This window comes from Hippichthys cyanospilos, chromosome 15 (genome assembly GCF_059441005.1).
Source record: "Hippichthys cyanospilos isolate Australia breed blue-spotted pipefish chromosome 15, RoL_Hcya_1.0, whole genome shotgun sequence".
Taxonomy (NCBI): domain Eukaryota; kingdom Metazoa; phylum Chordata; class Actinopteri; order Syngnathiformes; family Syngnathidae; genus Hippichthys; species Hippichthys cyanospilos.
Window position 1 is genome coordinate 820,644 of NC_142383.1, and position 21,964 is coordinate 842,607.

The 21,964-nt window shown below is 42.5% G+C and overlaps 3 protein-coding genes across 17 annotated transcripts in view; 1 reads left to right on the forward strand and 2 right to left on the reverse strand.

Moving 5' to 3' along the window:
* dcc (DCC netrin 1 receptor) overlaps window positions 1-21,964 on the forward strand; it is a 482,450-nt gene that overhangs the window by 158,943 nt on the left and 301,543 nt on the right. For 14 of the 15 annotated variants that reach the window (XM_088435577.1, XM_088435578.1, XM_088435580.1 and 11 more), the window contains exons 3-4: window positions 7,097-7,384; window positions 10,858-11,008. In XM_088435577.1, the coding sequence (XP_088291703.1) occupies window positions 7,097-7,384; window positions 10,858-11,008 (439 nt within the window). The remainder of the gene's footprint in view (window positions 1-7,096; window positions 7,385-10,857; window positions 11,009-21,964) is intronic. The other variant, XM_088435584.1, reaches the window with a different exon arrangement.
* On the reverse strand, window positions 603-1,589 carry LOC148411291 (uncharacterized). The gene is made up of 3 exons (XM_088435398.1): window positions 1,419-1,589; window positions 1,038-1,193; window positions 603-953 (listed from the first exon to the last, which is right to left on the reverse strand). Exons 1-3 carry the CDS (start codon window positions 1,587-1,589, stop codon window positions 603-605), a joined length of 678 nt encoding a protein of 225 aa, XP_088291524.1.
* LOC148411292 (uncharacterized) lies at window positions 1,706-4,604 on the reverse strand. Its single transcript, XM_088435399.1, has 4 exons — window positions 3,845-4,604; window positions 2,237-2,419; window positions 1,926-2,098; window positions 1,706-1,783 (listed from the first exon to the last, which is right to left on the reverse strand). The coding sequence occupies exons 1-4, from the start codon at window positions 4,602-4,604 to the stop codon at window positions 1,706-1,708; spliced, it is 1,194 nt and encodes a 397-aa protein (XP_088291525.1).

A 21,964-nucleotide genomic window follows, 5' to 3' on the forward strand; every position in this document is an offset into this window, starting at 1 on the left:
ACCGCGGCGCCATGCCTTCACCAGCGCTTGGCTCCAAACTGTTACGCTCGTAACACCCAGTACTCGATAGTGGACCACCACAGACCAGACACAGACGAGAACGAACTCGATAGAAGGGATTTATTAAACTAAGGTTGCACGCACAGCGTGAAAGGGGAATAACGTAAACAGGGAAAAGTAGCAACTCAAATACAGCGAACTCAACTCGTATGTAAAGTCCAACAAAAAGTGACATAGATAAACCTATGCGAAAAAACGGCGAGACGCCAGTAGTCCGACCGAGGGGGAAGCCACCACCCGGAGGAAGCCGCGAAAATGGAAAGTAACAAACAAAAGCGGACACGAGCAAAAAACGCACCAACAAAGTAGCAACAGAAATACTCACTACACTGATACACAAGCATACGTGGAAACTAGACCGCAAGACCGAGTTGCAATACTCCGACAGCTTCCTCCTGCTCCAGTCGCGTTTATATAGCCCGGTGATTATAGATGGAGGTCAGGTGCGCGGCTGGTGGCTCCGCCCTCCCGTCAGGGACACACCTGCTCACGAAGAGAGAGAGAGTGAGGTGGAGGAGCAGAACGTAACAGTACCCCCCCCCTCAACGAACGCCCCCAGGCGGTCCACCCGGCCGATCGGGAAGGGACGCGTGGAAAGCGCGGACCAGCGACGGATCGAGGATCCAGGAGCGGGGAACCCAGGAACGCTCCTCCGGGCCATACCCCTCCCAGTCTATGAGATACTGCACCCCTCTCCCTCTCCGCCTCGAGTCCAAGATTTTATTGACAGAATACACGGGGTCGCCATCGACCAAGCGCGGAGGAGGTGGAGGCACTGGCGCCGGGCTCAGCGGGCTGGATACGACTGGCTTAAGCAGGGACACGTGGAAAACTGGGTGGATCTTCATGGAGGCTGGCAAGGACAGTCTTACGGCCGTGGGGTTGATGACTGACTCTGTCTTGAAAGGTCCCACATATTTTGGGTTCAGTTTCCTGGCCGGTCCAGCCAAGTGGAGATCCCTTGAGGAGAGCCACACTTCTTGCCCGGGCTGATAAATCGGGGCTGTCGATCTCCGGCGGTCGGCCAACCGTCGATTCCTCTCCTCCGTTCTTGCCAGGGCTGCTCGGGTGTCGCGCCACACCTGACGGGACCTCTTCAGATGCACTTGGATCGATGGCACCGAGACCTTCTCCTGAGAGGGGAAGATAGGAGGTTGGTAGCCATAGACTACATGGAAGGGTGACTTGCCTGTTGCGGTCGAGACGTGAGAATTATGGGCATATTCCACCCATGGGAGGTGTATTGCCCAAGATGAAGGGTGTTGCTGACAAACACAACGGAGGGCCGCCTCTAGGGCCTGGTTTGTTCTTTCAGCCTGTCCATTGGTTTGCGGGTGGTAGCCAGACGACAGGCTTACTCGAGCACCCATCGCCTTGCCAAATGCTCTCCAGACCTGGGACACAAATTGGGGGCCCCTGTCTGACACCATGTCAGTGGGTATTCCGTGGATCCGGAACACTTGCTGGACCACTATGCGCGCGGTCTCAAAGGCCGAAGGCAACTTTGGGAGGCCAATAAAATGGGCCATCTTTGAAAAACGGTCCACGATGGTGAGGATTACAGTCTTGCCCCGTGAGGTGGGGAGCCCAGTTACGAAGTCCAGGGCGATGTGAGACCAGGGTCGACTAGGCACCGGCAACGGATTCAGCGAGCCTGCTGGGGGTTGGCGAGACGGTTTGCCTCGTGCGCAGACGGGACAAGCAGCGACATAGTCAATGGTGTCTTTGCGCCATCCCGGCCACCAGAACCGTTGGCTTAAGAGATATATTGTTCTGGTGATTCCAGGATGGCACGCTAGTTTCGAGTCATGGGCCCACTGCAGGACAAGTGGCCGGAGGTCAGCCGCTACAATTAGTTTGCCTACCGGACAGTCTGGTGGAACTCGCAATTGACCTGCTGCTCTCTCCACCCGTTCTTCGAGTTGCCACCGGAGGGCACCAACCACCCGGCCTTCCGGGACGATTGGCTCAGTCACCCGGTCTGATACCTGGTCCTCGTAGATTCTTGAAAGTGCATCGGGTTTTCCATTCTTGGACCCTGGTCGGAAAGTGATCACATATTGGAAGCGGGTTAAGAAGAGAGCCCACCTAGCCTGTCGTGGGTTCAGGCGTCTGGCCTTCCGGAGGTAAGAAAGGTTCTTGTGATCTGTATAGACCGTAAATACGTGTCTGGTGCCTTCCAACCAGTGCCTCCACTCCTCAAGCGCTGTGACGATGGCCAACAGCTCTCGATCACCCACATCATAATTCTGTTCTGCTGGGCTGAGGCGGCGGGAGAAGAAAGAGCAGGAGTGCAGTCTCCCATCGACTGGTGAGCGCTGGGACAGCACCGCCCCCAATACGGTCTCCGACGCGTCAACTTCAACAAAAAACGGTACATTCGGATTAGGGTGCGTCAACACTGGAGCCCGCGTGAACCGGGTTTTCAGTTCTTGAAATGCGTGCGCCGCCTCTGAGTTCCACACAAACGGTATCTTTGATGAGGTAAGTTTTGTCAGAGGTTCCGCCTCTGCGCTATAATTGCGAATGAAGCGCCGGTAGAAGTTGGCAAATCCCAGAAACCTCTGTAGTTGTTTTCTGGATGTAGGAGTGGGCCATTCGACCACAGCCTGGATTTTGGCTGGATCAGCACGCAATTTGCCCTGCTCCACTATGAAGCCTAAGAATGGTACGGACCGTAGGTGGAACTCGCACTTCTCCGCTTTGACGTAAAGTCGGTTCTCCATGAGCCGCTGCAGAACAAGACGGACATGCTGTGTGTGTTCCTGGAGATCTTTCGAAAAAATCAAAATATCATCCAGGTACACAAAACAGAACTGGTTGATCATGTCGCGCAGCACATCATTTATCAGATTTTGAAAAACAGCTGGGGCATTTGTTAGTCCGAACGGCATGACCAGATACTCGAAGTGACCCAAGGGAGTATTGAAAGCCGTTTTCCACTCGTCCCCTTCCCGGATTCTCACCAAGTGGTACGCGCTGCGGAGGTCTAGTTTCGAGAAAATGTGGGCCGAGTGGAGAGCCGAAAACGCGGAGTCCAATAGAGGCAAGGGGTACTTGTTCTTTACAGTAATTTCGTTCAGCCCTCGATAGTCCACACACGGACGAAGGGTCTTGTCCCTCTTGTCAATAAAAAAGAACCCAGCCCCAAACGGCGACGATGACGGACGAATCAGCCCCGCCGCGAGAGAGGAGGAGATATAGTCGCGCAAGGCCTCTTGCTCCGGGACGGAAACCTTGTATAGTCGCGTTGGTGGATATGAGGAACCCGGAAGTAAGTCGATTGCGCAGTCATACGGCCGGTGTGGGGGTAGTGACAACGCTCTCTCCTTACTGAAAACTTCTCTCAGATCATGATAGCATACGGGGACCCGTTCTAAATTTATTTCCTTAGGGTCAGGCAAGATTACCGGAGGACCCGAAAATTCTGCCGCTCTAAGACAGTTAGCATGGCAGAATGTGCTCCAATTAACGAGCGTGGGGATGGTCCAATCTATATCTGGGTTATGTAATTTTAACCAAGGAAGGCCCAGCACTACCGGTGCGCAACGTGTGGGCATGACGAAACACCGGATTTCTTCTCTATGGTTTCCCGAGAGGAGTAACGAGATGGTGCATGTCTGGTGCGTCACAGTTGCCAAAGGACGCCCGTTAAGATCACTGACACATTTCGGTTTTTCCAATTTCACTAATGGGCACCCAATTAAGCTCACTATGGAATAATCAATAAAATTATCATCCGCCCCGGAGTCCACAAGGGCCTCGACAGTCCCTCTATGCCCACCATAAGAAACCTCGCCCCTGAGTTGCAGTCTCTTTCTAGTCGAGACGCCTTGTGTCGAATCGCAGCGCCCTACTGCCGGGTGGTACTCACGCATCTCTCCCGATTCTGTTGCTGCCGATTGGGGGGGGCGACGGGTTGAGCCCCATGCCTGGCGTGTATGGCAGGCAGCTATCCGGTGCCCCGGAAGGCCACAATAAAGGCACAGTCTCAAACGCATGCGTCTGTCTCTCTCAGCTGGGGTCAGGCGACCGCCATCCAGCTGCATGGGCTCGCCGCTCCCATGGACGGCTTGATCCGTGATTGCCGGGCTTTGCTCTGTTACCTCGTCCTCTCGCTGCCACCTGTCGGCGAAACGGGGTGTCGACGCTCGCTCCCCGGCGCGTTCCCGTCTCCGCTCACGTAGCCTGTTGTCCAAGCGGATTGCGAGGCTGATCAAGTTCTCTAACGAGGAGGTCTCGTCCCTCGCCGCCAGTTCGTCTTTGATGTTTGGATTCAGGCCCCGCCGGAAGATGCCACTCAGCGCTGCCTCATCGTAGCCGCTCTCCGCCGCCAGAATGCGGAACTGAATAGAGTACTCCGCCACGCTGAGTTTGTCTTGCTTCGTGTTGAGCAGCCTGTCCCCTGCTTCGCGGCCACGTAACGGGTGATCAAAAACATTCTGGAATTCTCGAATGAACGTCGAGAGAGAGGTGTTAATGTCCGGTTTTGCGGCACTCACCGCCATGGCCCAAGCCGCCGCTTTGTCCGTTAGTAGACTCATGATAAAGGCCACTTTGGATCGATCGTTCCAATACGTAAGTGGCTGTTGGCCGAACACCAGAGTGCATTGGTGAATAAACTGGCGGCAGTGGCCGACTTCGCCGCCGTAGCGGGACGGATGCGGGATGTTAGGCTCGCGATAGCCGGTTAGGCTCGAGCCCGACTGCCACGGCGAGGTTTGGTCCGCTCCCCCTGGGGGTGCCTGTGCCACTGGATCACTTCGCAGGGTACCCGCAGCTAGCCGCGCGGATAAGTCTTCCACGTGAGTAGCTAGCGTGTTTATCACTCCCATAAGCTCTCGTAGGGACTGATCGTGCTGATCTACGAGCTCGCTTTGGCTGGCTAACGCGGCTCGAATGCGCTCCTGGTCTATGGGGTCCATGATGGTCGGAGTATTCTGTTACGCTCGTAACACCCAGTACTCGATAGTGGACCACCACAGACCAGACACAGACGAGAACAAACTCGATAGAAGGGATTTATTAAACTAAGGTTGCACGCACAGCGTGAAAGGGGAATAACGTAAACAGGGAAAAGTAGCAACTCAAATACAGCGAACTCAACTCGTATGTAAAGTCCAACAAAAAGTGACATAGATAAACCTATGCGAAAAAACGGCGAGACGCCAGTAGTCCGACCGAGGGGGAAGCCACCACCTGGAGGAAGCCGCGAAAATGGAAAGTAACAAACAAAAGCGGACACGAGCAAAAAACGCACCAACAAAGTAGCAACAGAAATACTCACTACACTGATACACAAGCATACGTGGAAACTAGACCGCAAGACCGAGTTGCAATACTCCGACAGCTTCCTCCTGCTCCAGTCGCGTTTATATAGTCCGGTGATTATAGATGGAGGTCAGGTGCGTGGCTGGTGGCTCCGCCCTCCCGTCAGGGACACACCTGCTCACGAAGAGAGAGAGAGTGAGGTGGAGGAGCAGAACGTAACACAAACTCATACCGTTGCATGTTTGTAGTTTAAATTTCCCTGACTTTTGTTTATTTGTAACATCTTTGTGCTCCGTAACGAAATAGCTGCTCATAAATATATAATGCATGCCGAGGGTAAAATCAAAAGGATTGCGTTCACAAGTGAATGGCTTGATCTGGATCTATTCTGCGCTCTGCTGCTCCTGTTTAGTAGTTAAATAGCAATTACCAATAACGCATTCTCTGTTTTATCTGATTTTTTTTAATAACAAATATTTCTTAGTATAATATCCATACAACACTTATATTGTATGACTAAAGTTTATACTCTATTAATAAAATTTGATGACTTTGCTGATTGTTTTTAATACATTCCCTTGAGTAAAGCACCATCTAGTAAAAAAAAGTAAACATTGGTGGAATTTTTATTTTTGGTGGGGCTGATTTTTTGAATAATTTCCTCTTTATTCCAGGGAAAAGCAGTGTAAACCAGCAAAATGTAACGTCAGTAAATCATGTCTTTATTTTCGTAGAAGTTAGAGGTTAAAAAAAAATCAACTACGTATTTTTAAATAATGGGTTCCTTCGATTTTCTGAAATAGCTTATCCTCACTAGAGTCGCCGGCTTGCTATTGCCTACCCTAGCTGTCTATGGGCAGTACGCCGAAGACACCCTGAACCGTTTGCAAGGTAATTGTAGGGCTAAATAATGCGTTAAGTTAAATCATTACAATTTTACTGTGCCAAATTGGGGAATCAGCATCAGCAATAAGCCCTACTTAATACTCAACAAATGACCAAAATAAATAATTCACAAAATTGAATGGTGACCACAGTTCAATAAAACATGTCTGTAATGCCATGTTGTTAGCAATCAGATTTCTGAAGGTTGCCTAATTAATTTAATAATATATTTTAAACATATATTTCTGAGCCTTATCTCTGCCCACATTAATTTCAATATGACTTAGGCCTAGTCTACATGTAGCTGGGGTTCTTGCCGTTTTGCCCTATTTGCTATAAGTGGTCGGGCTTTTTTCTTTTCATCAAAGTCAAGTGTTTCGAAACTTCCGGCCAAAGTGGAGATTTGCCCAAGCCTCCGATTTTGTGGTTGCATGTGACCAGCTTGAATGGGGTTTTGCGTCATCGCACTACTTTATTTCCCGCCGAAGACGCGGATACCGGTAACATCAGATCCAGGAGTTCATTCTAATTGGACATGTCAGAGGCGGAAGTTCTTTCTGAATGGACAGAATTTGCGACATTACAGCCGCCGACTTGGCATGCTTGTACACGATTTTGAAACCGCACTATGCGGTTTCATATAGACGCGAGGGGGAGTCTATGCGGATTTACAAAGTAAATTGGCTGATTACATGTAGACAAGGCCTTAAATTGTCTCATATAACAGATGAAATGGCAATCAAAAGGAATGCTATGATAAGAAACTAAGCGGGTCAATTTCATAAATATTTGGACTTATCTTGACATAATGGCGCAGAACTATCGAATGATCTTTTTTTCAATTTTTTTTTTAACTGTTCTGTCACAATTTTCTCTCCAGGTCCTCTAAGAGTTGTTGTCCCCACTGAATCAGTCTCTTTGTATCTTGGCGACACTGCGCTGCTCCGTTGTGAGGTGTCTGGTGAACCAACACCCGTCATCCGCTGGCAGAAAAACCGAGACGAAGTGCCGCTGACATTTGACCCCGCTTCTCGCCTGGCAGTGCTGCCATCCGGTTCGCTGCAGGTCAGCCGTGTCCAGCCTCCAGACTCAGCCACGTATCGCTGTCTAGCCGACAACCCTGGCAGCACTAGGACAGGATCAGATGCTGAGCTGCTGGTGCTCCCAGGTGATTCCCCCCACCATTGATGTACTGAAAGTACTCAGAGTGATACATCAGTGGTATTCTCAGGTCTTTCTCCTTGTTTGTAAAGTAATAAACCCATCCATTCATTCATCCATCCATCCATTTTCTACCTCTTTTTTCCGGGTGCACAAACTATGGTTGTGACCATAGGTGAGGGCAGGAACATAGATTGAGCAGTAAATAGAGAGTTTGTCTCAGCTCTCTCTCCGCCATCACAAAGCGGTACAGCGTCCACATCACAGTGGATGCTGCACCGATACATGAACCTGGCCATGTTCACTGTCCATTCAACCATCCATTTTTCTATAGCCGCTTATCATAACAAGGGTCGCGGGCTTGCTGGTGACTATCCCATCTGGCTTCGAGGAGTGGGTGGGGGACACCCTGAACTGGTTGCCAGTCATACGCAGGGCACACAGAGATGAACAACCATTTGTACACCCAATCACATCCAAGGACAAGTTAGTAGGTCCAATTCATTTGCCATGCATGTTCTTGGAGTATGGGAGGAAGCCGGAGTGCCCAGAGAGAACCCACATGTACTGGGGGAGAAAATGCAAACTCCACACAGGAAGGCCGGAGCCAGGTGGATTTGAACTTGGGTCCCCTTAACTGTGAGGTGGCGCCATGTTAATTCATTGTGGTTAAACAGCATTTTTTCTCCATTATGAAATAGTTTTGTAATAGTAATTTCCTAAAGGCAAAGTGTGGACATCTAGTGACATTTCATTTCAGGAAATTGTTTTAAATGAACTATGCTGCACAGTTTACTTTAACAAACACTTTTAACTACAAAATTATTTTTAGACTTTTTCAGGAGCTTTTGTAGTATTCTTCATGTGTCATTCAATGTGTTGAGGGCCCCCTTGTCTGAGTGAAGTGTTCAAAGACACACATTATTACACAGATTATTTCTATGGACCCCCATTCCTTATTCTGTGACCAACAAGAAAATCTGTGGCGGGGACATCTTTTATTTTTCTTTCTTTCTTTTTGTCTACTTGTGTTCGCCTTTTGTGTTTACTGAGGATGACTTTGTCTGTATTTTGGCTTTTCCATTCAAAACCGTAAAATTGTTTTTACCCAGTGCATGAGTTACTTTAAAGATGATGGATAGTGGGCTGCTGTCTGTTTGCCAAAATGTTGCTGATGAAAGTTCTTTTCTCTTGAAGCTTGTACATGATAGACCTGTGTAGCCTGCAGGCCCACCCGAGGGCAAATACATCTCTCGCGACTGAAGTGTGAATTTGTATGCATGTGCGTGTGTTGGTGATGTTTTATGTCTTTGGGCTTGACTTGTCTAGGTCAGGTAACTAAACCTTGATAAGTACAACACGTGATGAATGTGAGATTATGTCTTACAACCAAAACAGGAAATGCAATTTTGGTCATTGCACTGTTTTTCTTTCATCTCGGCTCATATGTCTTTTGTTAAGTCAATGGTTTTGGTCATCTTGTAGTTGAAGTTCTAATGAAAATCCATAAACGCCCAATTGATTAAGTACAAATGTTTTAAAAACAATTACTTGTTCAAGTGTTCAAATGCAAAATATGCAATATTTCATTTTAGGTTAAAACTTTTATTATGTTTTAAGCAAATTTAAGTTAATATAATGAATATATAAGGTGGTGCGCCTTATATCTGAAAAAAAATAGGCCATACATTATAGGTGCACCTTATAATCCAATCCACCTTAAAGTGGGAAAAATACGGTACTTTGGTAAAAAAAAAAAAAAAAAAAAAAAAAAAAAAACTATTATCAAAAAAGGTCTTTTAAAGAATTATTTTGTTGACCTCAAATTACTCCATAATCCTGAACTTTCAAGTGGAAAGAAATGTGTGAAGTTCAGGTAACCTAAAACATTGAATAAACATCAAACAGGAACACAAGGGCCTTTTACTCACGAGGAGTGCGGGCAGAAACCTGCACCTTCTCAGAGTTCTTTTCAGTCTAGTTACAATTCCTGTCCGTTCCTTTTTTTTCAATAGGGTTGGCCTTAGTTACAGAAGCTGAGTTTCAAGAAAGAGTGGACATGGAGAATACTTAAATAACCTTTATTCTCTATATAATGTAAAATCGTTCATGACACAGGTTTTTGTAAAGGTCTGCCTTCTTATCTGCATACTACTGATGCGCAAAAAGTTTTTTGAACACTTGAAAACACCCTCATCCATAGGATTCATATTCAAACAATGAACGAATAGTTGATGCTTATGCTTCAGTCACTAGGCTCCTTTTGTCAGCAGACTGACACGTGACATCACACAGTCTGTAATGTCTTCTAAAAGTGCTAAAGTGAGCGAAGAGAAAACAGCAGACACGCTCTCATGCAACACTTTCGCAGACATTGAGGCCTACTTTCAAGACTTGCAGGCCCACCTTCAAAACATTTTGGCCCAATTCAAGACTCGTAGGCTACCCTCTTTTGTACACGCAAACCTAACACTGAAGCAGACCTACGCATTAGCAAAGACACATTGGTACACACATTGGCACCAATGCTCAAATCCACATACAGTAAAACCTCCGCTGACGAACGCTTAAGCTCACGAACCTTTCGCCTCAAGAACATTAAATTCGCGAGCATATAGTTTCTGCTGACGAACTAGTTTTCGGCGAACTAACCAAACCACGCGGTCGAACAGCGCCACGGTGGCGGCCATGAGAAGCTGACGCACACTCACGGAACAGAAATTTCAGCTCTCTAATGTGTTTTTTTTTCAAGGCTTTATCTTCAATGAAACTCAAAACAAGTTGCGAAGTCCAAAAAATGTTAACAAAAAAAATACAAGGGTTAAATAAATGTTGTTAATCATAACAGTCAGATCTCATGATTACATTGTTTCCTTGGCCATAGCTTGATTGGCTTCCATCCATCCGTCCATCCCTTCCACCCGTCCATCTGTCCATCCATCTCAAAGCCCATTATTTGAAAAATCCTCATAATATGACGAGAGGAACATTGTTTGCGAACCCTTTCATTTGGCTTTGAAATGAGAATGGGTTAATAATAAATTAAACAAATTGATATATAGTTTTATATATAGAAAGTGTGGCTAGGCTAGGCATGCAAAGTGTAATTTCAGAAGCTGTCTCGGATATTGCTAGGGACAAAAAAAATGCATTCACGCTTGTGTTGTAACTAAAAAAAATTGAATTGATGTTGTATGATCTCATCCGCTTTGCATAACCGCCAAGATTAAAGTACTGTGTCTCAGGCTATGATGCAAATCTTTTTGACAGAAATGTTGAAAGCACGCATGACTGTCAAACAAAATGTTGTCAGATGCATATTTACATTGGAAATGTTTTTTTTTTTAATGGGTACATTATTTATTAACTATTTATTTAACTTTTTTTTCAATTATATTGGCAACAAGTGTGCAATATCAAAAAATAGTCACAGTTGTCTACATTTCAGTTACCACATCTTTTTTTCTCTTTTTATCTCAGAGCCCGGTATAAACCGAAACCTGCAGTTTCTCCAGCGTCCTTTGAGAGTAACTGCTCTGCTGGGAACTGATGCTGTGTTGGAATGTTGTGCTTCTGGATACCCTACTCCGAGCATTCAGTGGCGAAAAGGTGAAGAAGTGATCCAGACCTGGTATGTCTGTATTCTAATTTCATATTCAATTTTAACACTACAGATATGTACCGTAGGTGTTTTTAGTTGTTTTTGTTTAAATAGGCGCTCTGGAAAAAGTGTTTTCATGTTCGCAGACATAGTTTTGCGTAAATGATAAATAGACTCATCTCTCTGGTGGGGAAGGAGCCTGAGCTGGTTGGTAAGGTCGAGAAGTTCCAACTAGATATTTTCTGACTCGCCTCCACACACAGCTTGGGCTCTGGTACCAGTCCTCTCGAGAGATGTTGGACTTTCTTCCACTCTGGAGTTGTCCACGGTGAGAGGTGCAGAGCAGATGTGGGTATACTAAAAAACTATGGGTTTCGACAGTAATGCATGGAGTCCCAAAAATTATGCAATAAAAAGACAAAATTAGGAGGGGGAATCTTTGTCTCACAATTTGATTTTGATCTTAGGGTCAACTTTCGATTCAAATGATTCAGTTCATGCAAAAAAGATTTCTGCTTCAACTCTTAGGACGTGCAAAAGATCATCACACAACTTCAGTCTGCTTTGCAAGACAGAATAAAAAAGGGAAAGTGTCACACCTTTTTCCCCAAAAATAACTTGTGAACAACCACTACTCTTTCAAGTTAGCTATACATTTTATTACCTTTACATTATAAAGTAAGAAACAAAAATTTCAAGTGAGCTTCTAAATTGTATGTGCAAACCATTCAACACATGCTAAATTTTTCATCTCTGAGCATGTAGGGAGAATTATCAGTCACAATTGTAACAATATTTTTTTTTAATGTTTGTGAGTAGGCATGGGATGATATCAGAATCTGACATTATGATAACCTCGAACAAAAATATCACGGAATGGAAATGACGGCTCTAAAATGTATAAACTAAAAATCTTTTGGTAAATAGCAATTTTAGTAGATTATATAAACAGTTTTGTTATTATTGCACAAAATAGTATAAATGCACAAAAATATTTTTGATTTGAAATTAACTGCCATCAGTACAGTGATCCCTCCTACTTCACGGTCTCAGATATCGCGGTCTCAGTACTTCTCGGGTTTTTCCACGAAAAATTAAAAATATTTCAAAATAAAAAATATTCAAAAAAATGCGCAAACATGGAAAAAAATGAAAAAAGCAAAAAAGTACATTATACAGTACTGTATTCATCAAATAACTAAGTAAGATTAGTTAATAACTATATTAAAAATTCTTCAAGCGTTAGTGTTCGTGACTTTTTTATCTTATCTTGAAACGCATGCTTTTAATTTGTCGGGTCTCGTTGCATTTCCATTTCCTGTTTTACGTTCTCTGTGCGTCATTCGGCTCATTACGGTGACGTAGTGAATGACAACGTAAGCTCATATTTATAGTTTATGGTCATTTATGTTGATAACGCACGATACTGCCTATGTTTGGTAAGCGATGAGTGTTTATTCTGTTTATGTGTTCGTTTGTGTAGAGGTTGCACTTTATAGTTAGTAGTTGTTAGTTGTTGCTAACCCACTAATGTTGGCTAAAAATACAGTAAATTCATAGATTAAAGTTCGGCAAGTGTTTATATGTTAGTTTACTGACTTTAACATTGTTGCTGATTTATAATTCAACAGATGATACATGATATACCATACATGAGCCAAAATTAATGTGAAGTTCAACGTGATGACTTGCGTACTCTTTCACCGGAGTCTTGGTGCAGATAACCAGTCCTGAGAACAAATTCTCAACAAACTAAGTAATATTAGTTATTTAATGAATACACAATAATGTTAATAAGGATAATGTTGTTACGTTGTGACACAAAGAACTCGACAGTGGACCTCAACAGACCAGACACAAACGAGTGCAAACTCAATATAAGGGTTTTATTAAACAAAGGTAGCACGCAACGCGTGAAAAGGGAATATCTGCATGGTTGAATATCAATTTAATGATAGCGCCACCTAGTCACAGACAAAAGTGTCAATTTTTAAACTTTCATGTGTTGTGCTAAGCCTGTAAAAGTAAATGAACTGAAATTTTGCCTGAAGCATCAAGACTTAAGAGATGCGGGTTTCCAAATTTTACGACTTTATGATAAAAGGGGTGGTCTCTATACTACCTCAAAGTCAGAGTTTGCCCAAATCAGCAAAACTTGCTGTAATTTAGCCCAGATAATACTTCAAGCGGCAGCCCATTCTGACCCGTTTGACCTAGAGGTACGAAATTTTTTCTGCATATGTAGGACCTCAAAACCTACAAAAACATTATAGAGCGCCATATGTTAGGATATACAGAACCAGAGTTATCAATTATTGAATGTAGCATTTGGCCCGATTTTCTACATTTTTCGGTACTGAGACCCTTGACCCGATCAAATTCAGATTTGGCGTGCCCCATTTTCTGACATAGGGGAACTTTTAGGCAAAATTTCGTGAAGATCGGCCAACATATATGATGGGGGTGGGGCTTCAAAATACGTGTTTCAAACTCAAATTTCGTTACTCAGGAGCAACAAAAACCCTAATAACTCCAATTTGCAAGCTTGAAAAAATCTGAAATCTGAAAGGAATTTTACTCATCAAAGTTTTAAAATATCTGCATGGTTGAATATCAACTTAATGATAGCGCCACCTAGTGACAGACAGAAATGTCAATTTTTAAACTTTCATGTGTTGTGCTAAGCCTGTAAAAGTAAATGAACTGAAATTTTGCCCGAATAGCATCAAGACTTAAGAGATACAAGTTTCCAAATTTTACGACTTTGTGATAAAGGGGGTGGTCTCTTCACCACCTCAAAGTCAGAGTTTTTCCAAATCAGCAAAACTTGCTGTAATTGAACCCAGATGATCCTTCAAATGGCAGCCCCTTCCGACCCGTTTGACCTAGAGCTACGAAATTTTTTATGCATATGTAGGACCTCAAGACCTACAAAAACATGATAGAGCGCCATGTGTTAGAATGTACAGAAGCAGCGTTATCAATTGTTGAATGTAGCATTTGGACAGATTTTCTACATTTTTCGGTACCGAAACCCTTGACCCGATCAACTTTACATTTGACGTGCCCTATTATCTAACATAGGGGAACACTTGGGAAAATTTTCGTGAAGATCGGCCAACATATATGATGGGGGTGGGGCTTCAAAATACACATTTTAAACTCAAATTTCGTTAGCCTTGAGCAACAAAAACCCTAATAAATCCAATGTGCAAGCTTTAAAAAATCTGAAACTTTACAGATAATTTACTCATCATAGCTTTAAAATACCTGCATGGTTGATTATCAACTTAATGATAGTGCCACCTAGTCACAGAAGAAAATGTCAATTTTTAAACTTTAATGTGTTGTGCTAAGCTTGTCAGAGTAAATGCACTGAAGATTTGTCCGAATAGCATCCAGACTTAGAGATTAAAGGTATCCAAATTTTATGACTTTGTGATAAAGTGGGTGGTCTGTATGCAACCCCAAATTCGGAGTTTGCTCAAGTCATCTAAACTTACTGTAATTGAGCCCAGGTGATCATGAAATGAGAGTCAGTTCTGACCCGTTTGACCTAGAGCTACAAAATTTTATATGTATATGTAAGACCTCAAGACCTACAAAAACATCATAGAGCGCCATATGTTAGGATGTACAGAACCAGAGTTATGAATTGTTGAATGTAGCATTTGGCCCGATTTTGTACATTTTTCGGTATCAAGATCAGCTAACCTATATGATGGGGGTGGGGCTTCAAAATACTTGAATCATATTTCCTATGCCACCAGTGTTATAAACCTTGATATTTCAGTTTTTGCACTGTGCTAATCCTGTTTGAGCAATTTAATGCTACCAATAGCGACACCTGGTGCCAGACAAAAGAGATAGTTTTTACACTTTCATGTTCTCTGCTTTGCTGCTTTCAGCAAATTCACAGAAAATTAGTCAGGAGAATATTGAGACAAAGCGAACATTATGAATCTCAAGTTTCATGACTTCAAATTTGGGCCTGGCCTTTACACCACCTCAAAGTTCGATGTCTAGCCAGACCGGTAAAACTTAATGTTATTGGGTTAGGGTTAGGGTTAAGGTTAGATGACCAAGATGATCTTCTCTAAATTTCATTTTGGGAGTACAATGCCAAACACACTTTTTTTGCTCGTAGTGTGGACGCCACCTGGTGGCAGCAAAAAATTACATTTTCATTTATAGGTACCTTGTTGAGCCTGTCAAAGTAATATCACTGAAGTTTTTTCAGACAGGCCTTCAGAAACGCTTAATTTCTTCCATCAAATATTACGATGTTTTGATCATGGCCGTGGCCTATTCAGCAGTGCTCATCCATTTATCGTAACAGTAAATGCTGATGTAGTTTGTCCCAGATGATCTCATCTTCACGACCTCACACGTTGATTGAAAGTCAATTCCTTCAGACATCAACAAACATATATTCCATCGTAGTGCTAGAATCACCTCGTGGCAGAAAATATATAACCAAGTTTGCGATTCCAATTACTTAGTTGAGTCCGTTGGACGAATGCGAATATAAATGTTACCTTTTCTAGAACATTGACCTCTAAAGTTCGCCTGCATATGCACGAATAAATTCATACCCAAATTTGTCCATAACTCGGAACTGTTCATCCTTCAACGTGCCCATGTCTGCGAGGGCCCGTTATAGCTGCTTGCAGCTCTAGTTAGGGCCCGAGCAGCTACCGCTGCGAGAGCCCTCTTGTTTTTCTCCGGATTATTATTATTATTAGGGCCCGAGCAGCTACCGCTGCGAGAGCCCTCTTGTTTTTCTCCGGATTAATATTATTAGAGCCCGAGCAGCTACCGCTGCGAGAGCCCTCTTGTTTTTCTCCGGATTATTATTATTATTATTATTATTAGGGCCCGAGCAGCTACCGCTGCGAGAGCCCTCTTGTTTTTCTCCGGATTATTATTATTATTATTATTATTATTATTATTATTATTATTTTTATTATTATTATTATTAGGGCCCGAGCAGCTACCGCTGCGAGAGCCCTCTTGTTTTTCTCTGGATTATTATTAGGGCCCGAGCAGCTACCGCTGCGAGAGCCCTCTTGTTTTTCTCCGGATTATTATTATTATTATTATTAGGGCTCGAGCAGGATTATTATTATTAGGGCCCGAGCAGCTACCGCTGCGAGAGCCCTATTGTTTTTCTCCGGATTATTAGGGCCCGAGCAGCTACCGCTGCGAGAGCCCTCTTGTTTTTCTCCGGATTATTATTATTATTATTATTATTATTATTAGGGCCCGAGCAGCTACCGCTGCGAGAGCCCTCTTGTATTTCTCCGGATTATTATTATTATTATTATTATTATTTACTGTGCAGCGCTTTTCCATTTTTGAGGGCCTAAACATGCACGAAAAATCACCGAAATTTGCACATTTGTCGGGCCCGGTGAAAAATTGGATATTTTTGTGTTTCCCAAAAAGTCACCGAAATTTGCACATTTGTCGGGCCCGGTAAAAAATTGGATATTTTTGTGTTTCCCAAAACAATGCAAAAAAAATGGCTCTGCAGCGCCACTTTGATGTACTAGCTTAAAAAATCTAAAACTTCATAGACACATGGAAACTTATGTCCTTTACACCTTTGAAAAAAGTTTTTTTAAATACTTACTAGCGCCGCCTAGTGGTTGATTAAAATGTCATTTTTTACACTTTCATGTATTGTGCTCAGTCTGTTTGAGTAAAACAAATGAAAATTGGTCAGAATATCAATAAGACATGGAATATTAAGGTTTCAAAATTTTACGACTTTTCGATAATGGGCGTAGTCTGCACGCCACCTCAAAGTCAGATGACTTGCCAAAACGAAAAAAGTGGCTGTAATTGGCCCCAAAATGGTCTTATGAGTAGAAAATAGCCTCTCACTCCCGGCCCGTTTGACCTAGAGCTACAAAAATTTGTAGCCGTATGTAGGACCTCAAGCCCTACAAAAAAGTCAGCGCGAGTCATATCCTCAGATGTACAGAAAGAGAGTTATGAATTTTTGAATGTGCACTTTTGGCCCGTTTTTGCTCATTTGCAGGTCCCGAACTGCTCCTTTTTTCTCCCAAACGCTCAACCCGAACGACTTCAAATTTGCTGTGGTGTTTAATCTGACTGAGAGGCACAAGTGTTCAAATTTTTTTGAAGATCTGCCAACAAATATGTTGGGGGCGGGGCTTCATATTATGCCTTTGATGTTTACTTTGCCACATGTGAAACAAACCTTTATAACTCAGCTTCACAAGCTTGGAAAAATCTGAAACTTCACAGACACATGAAGACTTAAGCCCTTAACACATGTGTTTAAAAAGATCTTCAATTGCTTATAAGGCCACCTGGTGGCAAACAAAAATGTCAGTCTGATGTCTCGCCAAAACGAACAAAGTTGCTGTATTTGGACCCAGATGGTCTTTTCTTTTCTAAACTTCATATATTTGATGGGTTTCCAATGCGGAATACACCTATCAATGTAATTTTTGTCATAGTACGAGCGCCACCTAGTGGCAGCCACAAATATAGCATTTTTGAAACATTTTTATGTGTTTAGCTGAGCCCTTTGAAGTAATATCGCTGAAATTAGGTGTGACAAGCCTCTAGACACCCCTGCTGACCTCCACCAATTTTTACGAAATTTCGATAATGGGCGTGGCCTCTACGACCATTTTCATTCCGAAGCTTTATCTGTCCAGTAAAAGGTGCTGTAATTTAACCCAGATGATCTGATCTTCTCACAATGTCACACATTGGATGAAAATATTCTCCTGAACATATCGACAAAAATATATTCCAGTTTAAAGCTAGCGCCACCTAGTGGCTGCTAAAAATGTCATTAGTTGAAAGATTACAGTCAATCCTGTTTGGTTTGACCTACAGCTATGAAACTTTGTAGGCAAATGAAGGATTGTAAGACCTACAAAAAAGTCAATAGAAGTGATGTGCTAGGATGTACAGAAAAATTGTTATAAATTTTTTTAATGTGCAGTTTTGTCCCATTCTTAGACATTAGCTGGTCTCAAACTAGTTTCTTTTTCTCTTAAATTTTTCACCCCATTACCTTCAACTTTGGCATGAATCATTATCCAACGGAGGGGCACACATAGGCCAAATATCGTGAAGATCTCTTGGCATAAAAGATGGGGGCGGAGCTTCAAATTATGTTTAATACTTCCTTTGCCAAGAGTGACAAAAATCTTAATAACTCAGCTATGACAGCTTCAAACCATCTGAAACTTTCCTGGGACTTTAAACGTCATGCAATAATACAGCTATGTGATAAACTTTCAAATCATATACAGCGCCACCCAGTGGCGGACAAAAATCTCATTTTTTTATACTTTTATGTACTGTGAAATGCCTGTTTGACTAAATGAACTCAAAAATGGTCAGAAAAGCTATGACACATTGGAACATTAAGGTTCTCAACTTTTATGACTTTTCATTAAAGGGCGTGGCCTCTATGCCAACTCAAAATCCGATGTCTCGCGAAAACGGTAAAAGTTGCTGTAATTGGACCTAGACGATCTTATATTTTTAAAACTTCATATATGGGATGGGAGTCCAATGTGAAACACACCTACAAGCCTATTTTTTAATCATAGTACGAGCGCCACCTAGTGGCAGCAAAAAATATAGCAAATCCTTAATGTTTTTATGTACTCTGCTGAGCCCCTTGAAGTGACATCCCTTAAATGTTTTTTGAAAAGCCAGTGGCCCTGCCTTATGCCCTCCACAAATCAGTACGATGTTTCGACAGTGAATGTGGCCTATATCGCATTGAAAGTCACAAAATTGGAACAATAAAAGCTGCAGTAACTCCACCCACATTGTCCCACCTTGTCTAAATTTTACATATTTTGTAAGAATCCTGCACTGAAGTCATCTACAACTACTTTTTCATCCTTCATAGTCCTTGTTCATACCCCGACCTGTTCATACCCCAACGTGCACAGGTCTGCGAGGGCCCTTTATAGCTGCTTGCAGCTCTAGTTATTATTATTATTATTTACTGTGCAGCGCTTTTCCATTTTTGAGGGCCTAAATATGCACGAAAAGTCACCAAAATTTGCACATTTGTCGGGCCCGGTGAAAAATTGGATATTTTTGTGTTTCCCAAAACAATGCAAAAAAAATGGCTCTGCAGCGCCACCTAAGGTCGAAAAAGAGCACCTGGTCCCGGCCCGTTTGACCTACAGCTACGAAAATTTTTAGGCATATGTAGGACCTAGAGACCTACAAAAAAGTCAGCGCGAGCCATGTGCTCAGATGTACAGAAAAAGAGTTATGAATTTTTGAATGTGCATTTTTGGCCCATTTTTGCACGTATGCAGGTCCCAAACTGCTCCTTGTTTCTCCTAAACGCTTTACTCAATCGCCTTCAAATTTGCTGTGGTCCATATTCACACATAGGGGCACAAGTGGGCAAATTTTGGTGCAGATCCGCTGACATATATGATAGGGGCGTGGCTTCAAATTATGTGTTCAGTTTTTCCTTCGCCAAGAGGGACAAAAACCTTAATAACTTTGATGTACTAGTGTAAAAAAAATCTAAAACTTCATAGACACATGAAAACCTATGTCTTTAACACCTATGAAAAAAGTTTTTTTAAATACCTACTAGCGCCGACTAGTGGTTGATTAAAATGTCATTTTTTACACTTTCATGTATTGTGCTCAGTCTGTTTGAGGAAAACAAGTGAAAATTGGTCAGAGTATCATTAAGACATGGAATATTAAGGTTTTAAAATTTTACGACTTTTCGATAATGGGCGTAGTCTGCACGCCACCTCAAAGTCAGATGACTCGCCAAAACGAAAAAAGTGGCTGTAATTGGCCCCAAAATGGCCTTATGAGTGGAAAATAGCCTCTCACTCCCAGCCCGTTTGACCTAAAGCTCCAAAAATTTGTAGCCTTATGTAGGACCTCGAGCCCTACAAAAAAATCAGCGCGAGCCTTATGCTCAGATGTACAGAAAGAGAGTTATGAAATTTTGAATGTGCACTTTTGGCCCGTTTTTGCTCATTTGCAGGTCCCGAACTGCTCCTTTTTTCTCCCAAACGCTTGACCCGATTGACTTCAAATTTGCTGTGATGTTTTATCTGACTGTGAGGCACAATTGTTCAAATATTTGTGACGATCCGCCATCAAATATGTTGGGGGCGGGGCTTTATAGTATGCCTTTGAGAATTACTTTGCCACATGTGAAACAAACCTTTATAACTCAGCTTTACAAGCTTGGAAAAATCTGAAACTTCACAGACACATGGAGACTCAAGCCCTTGACACAAGTATTTAATAAAATATTCAATTGTTGATAAAGCCATCTAGTAGCAAACAAAAATGTCAGTCTGATGTCTCGCCAAAACGAACAAAGTTGCTGTGTTTGGTGCCAGATGGTCTTATCTTTTCTAAACTTCATATATTTGATGGGTTTCCAATGCGGAATACACCTATCAACGTATTTTTTGTTATAGTTCGAGCGCCACCTAGTGGCAGCCAAAAATATAGCATTTTTTAAATGTTTTTATGTGTTTAGCTGAGCCATTTGAAGTAATATCGCTGAAATTAAGTCTGAAAAGCCTCTAGAGAGCCCTGCTGACCTCCACTAAATTTTACAAAGTTTCGATAATGGGCGTGGCCTCTACGACCATTTTCATTCCGAAGCTTTATCTGTCCAGTAAAAGTTGCTGTAATTTGACCCAGATAATCTGATCTTCTCACAATTTCACACATTGGATGAAAATATTCTCCTGAACATATCGACAAAAACATATTCCAGTTTAAAGCTAGCGCCACCTAGTGGCTGCAAAAATTGTCATTAGTCGAAAGATTACAGTCAATTCTGTTTGGTTTGACCTACAGCTATGAAACTTTGTAGGCAAATGAAGGACAGTAAGACCTACAAAAAAGTCAGAGGAAGTGATGTGCTAGGATGTACAGAAAAATTGTTATGAATTTTTTTAATTTGCAACTTCGCACCTTACTTCTACATTGGATGGTGTCAAACTAGTGCGTTCTTTTCTTAAATGGTTCATCCGATTAACTTCTACATTGGCATGGACTATTAGCAGATATAGCGGCACAAATATCCCAAAAATTGTGAAGAACCCATGACTTGTAAGATGTGGGCGGAGCTTCAAATTATTTTGAATATTTCCTTTGCCAAGAGCGACAAAAACCTTAATAATTCAAACTATCTGAAACTTTGCCTGGACGTTAAAAGTCATGCCCTTAATACAGGTACGTGATCAACTTCCAATACATTCACAGCGCCACCTAGTGGCGAACAAAATTATTATATTTTACACTTTTATGTACTGTTCAAAGCCTGGTTGAGTAAATTAACTGAAAAAAATGGTCAGAAAAGCTTTGAGACATTGGAACATGAAAGTTCTAAACTTTTATGACTTTTGAATAAAGGGCGTGGCCTGTATGCTACCTCAAAGTCCGATGTTTGACCAAAACTGAAAAAAATGCTGTACTTGGACCTAGATAATGTGATCTTTCCAAAACTTCGTACATGGAATTGGAGTCCAATGTGAAATACACCTAAAGCCTATTTTTAATGGTAGTGCGAGCGTCACCTACTGGCAGCAAAAAATATAGCAATTCTTTCACATTTTTATGTAATCTGCTGAGCCTCTTGAAGTGATAACCCTAACCCGCTTAAATGTTGTCTGAAAATCCATTAAACACACCTATTGCCCTCCACCAAATAGTACGTTGTTACGATAATGGGCGCGGCCTAGCCGGCAGTGCAAAGTTCACACATCAACAACAATAAAAGCTGCTCTAACTCAACCCACAGAATCCCACCTTTAAATTTTACATATTTAATAAGAGTATTGTACTGAAGTTGTCTATGAACTAATTTTTATCGTCGTGCTAATACCATTGTGTGTAACAAAAGAATATAACATCATTTTTGCATTTCTATTTAGTTTGTTGGGCCGGGTTTGTTATATGTCCTAAAACTTGGACATT

Excerpts from the sequence above, each read along its gene's own strand:
- LOC148411291 (XM_088435398.1), bottom strand. The coding sequence starts at position 1,589 with ATGGCCCATTTTATTGGCCTCCCAAAGTTGCCTTCGGCCTTTGAGACC. Across the intron at positions 1,194-1,418 it reads GCAAGGCGATGGGTGCTCGA|GAGAAGGTCTCGGTGCCATC; the intron begins GTAAGCCTGTCG and ends TTCCCCTCTCAG. Across the intron at positions 954-1,037 it reads TTTATCAGCCCGGGCAAGAA|TCAGTCATCAACCCCACGGC; the intron begins GTGTGGCTCTCC and ends TTCAAGACAGAG.
- LOC148411292 (XM_088435399.1), bottom strand. The coding sequence starts at position 4,604 with ATGAGTCTACTAACGGACAAAGCGGCGGCTTGGGCCATGGCGGTGAGT. Across the intron at positions 2,420-3,844 it reads CAGGGGCGAGGTTTCTTATG|TTGACGCGTCGGAGACCGTA; the intron begins GTGGGCATAGAG and ends TTTTTGTTGAAG. Across the intron at positions 1,784-1,925 it reads GAGTTCCACCAGACTGTCCG|ACACCATTGACTATGTCGCT; the intron begins GTAGGCAAACTA and ends GATGGCGCAAAG.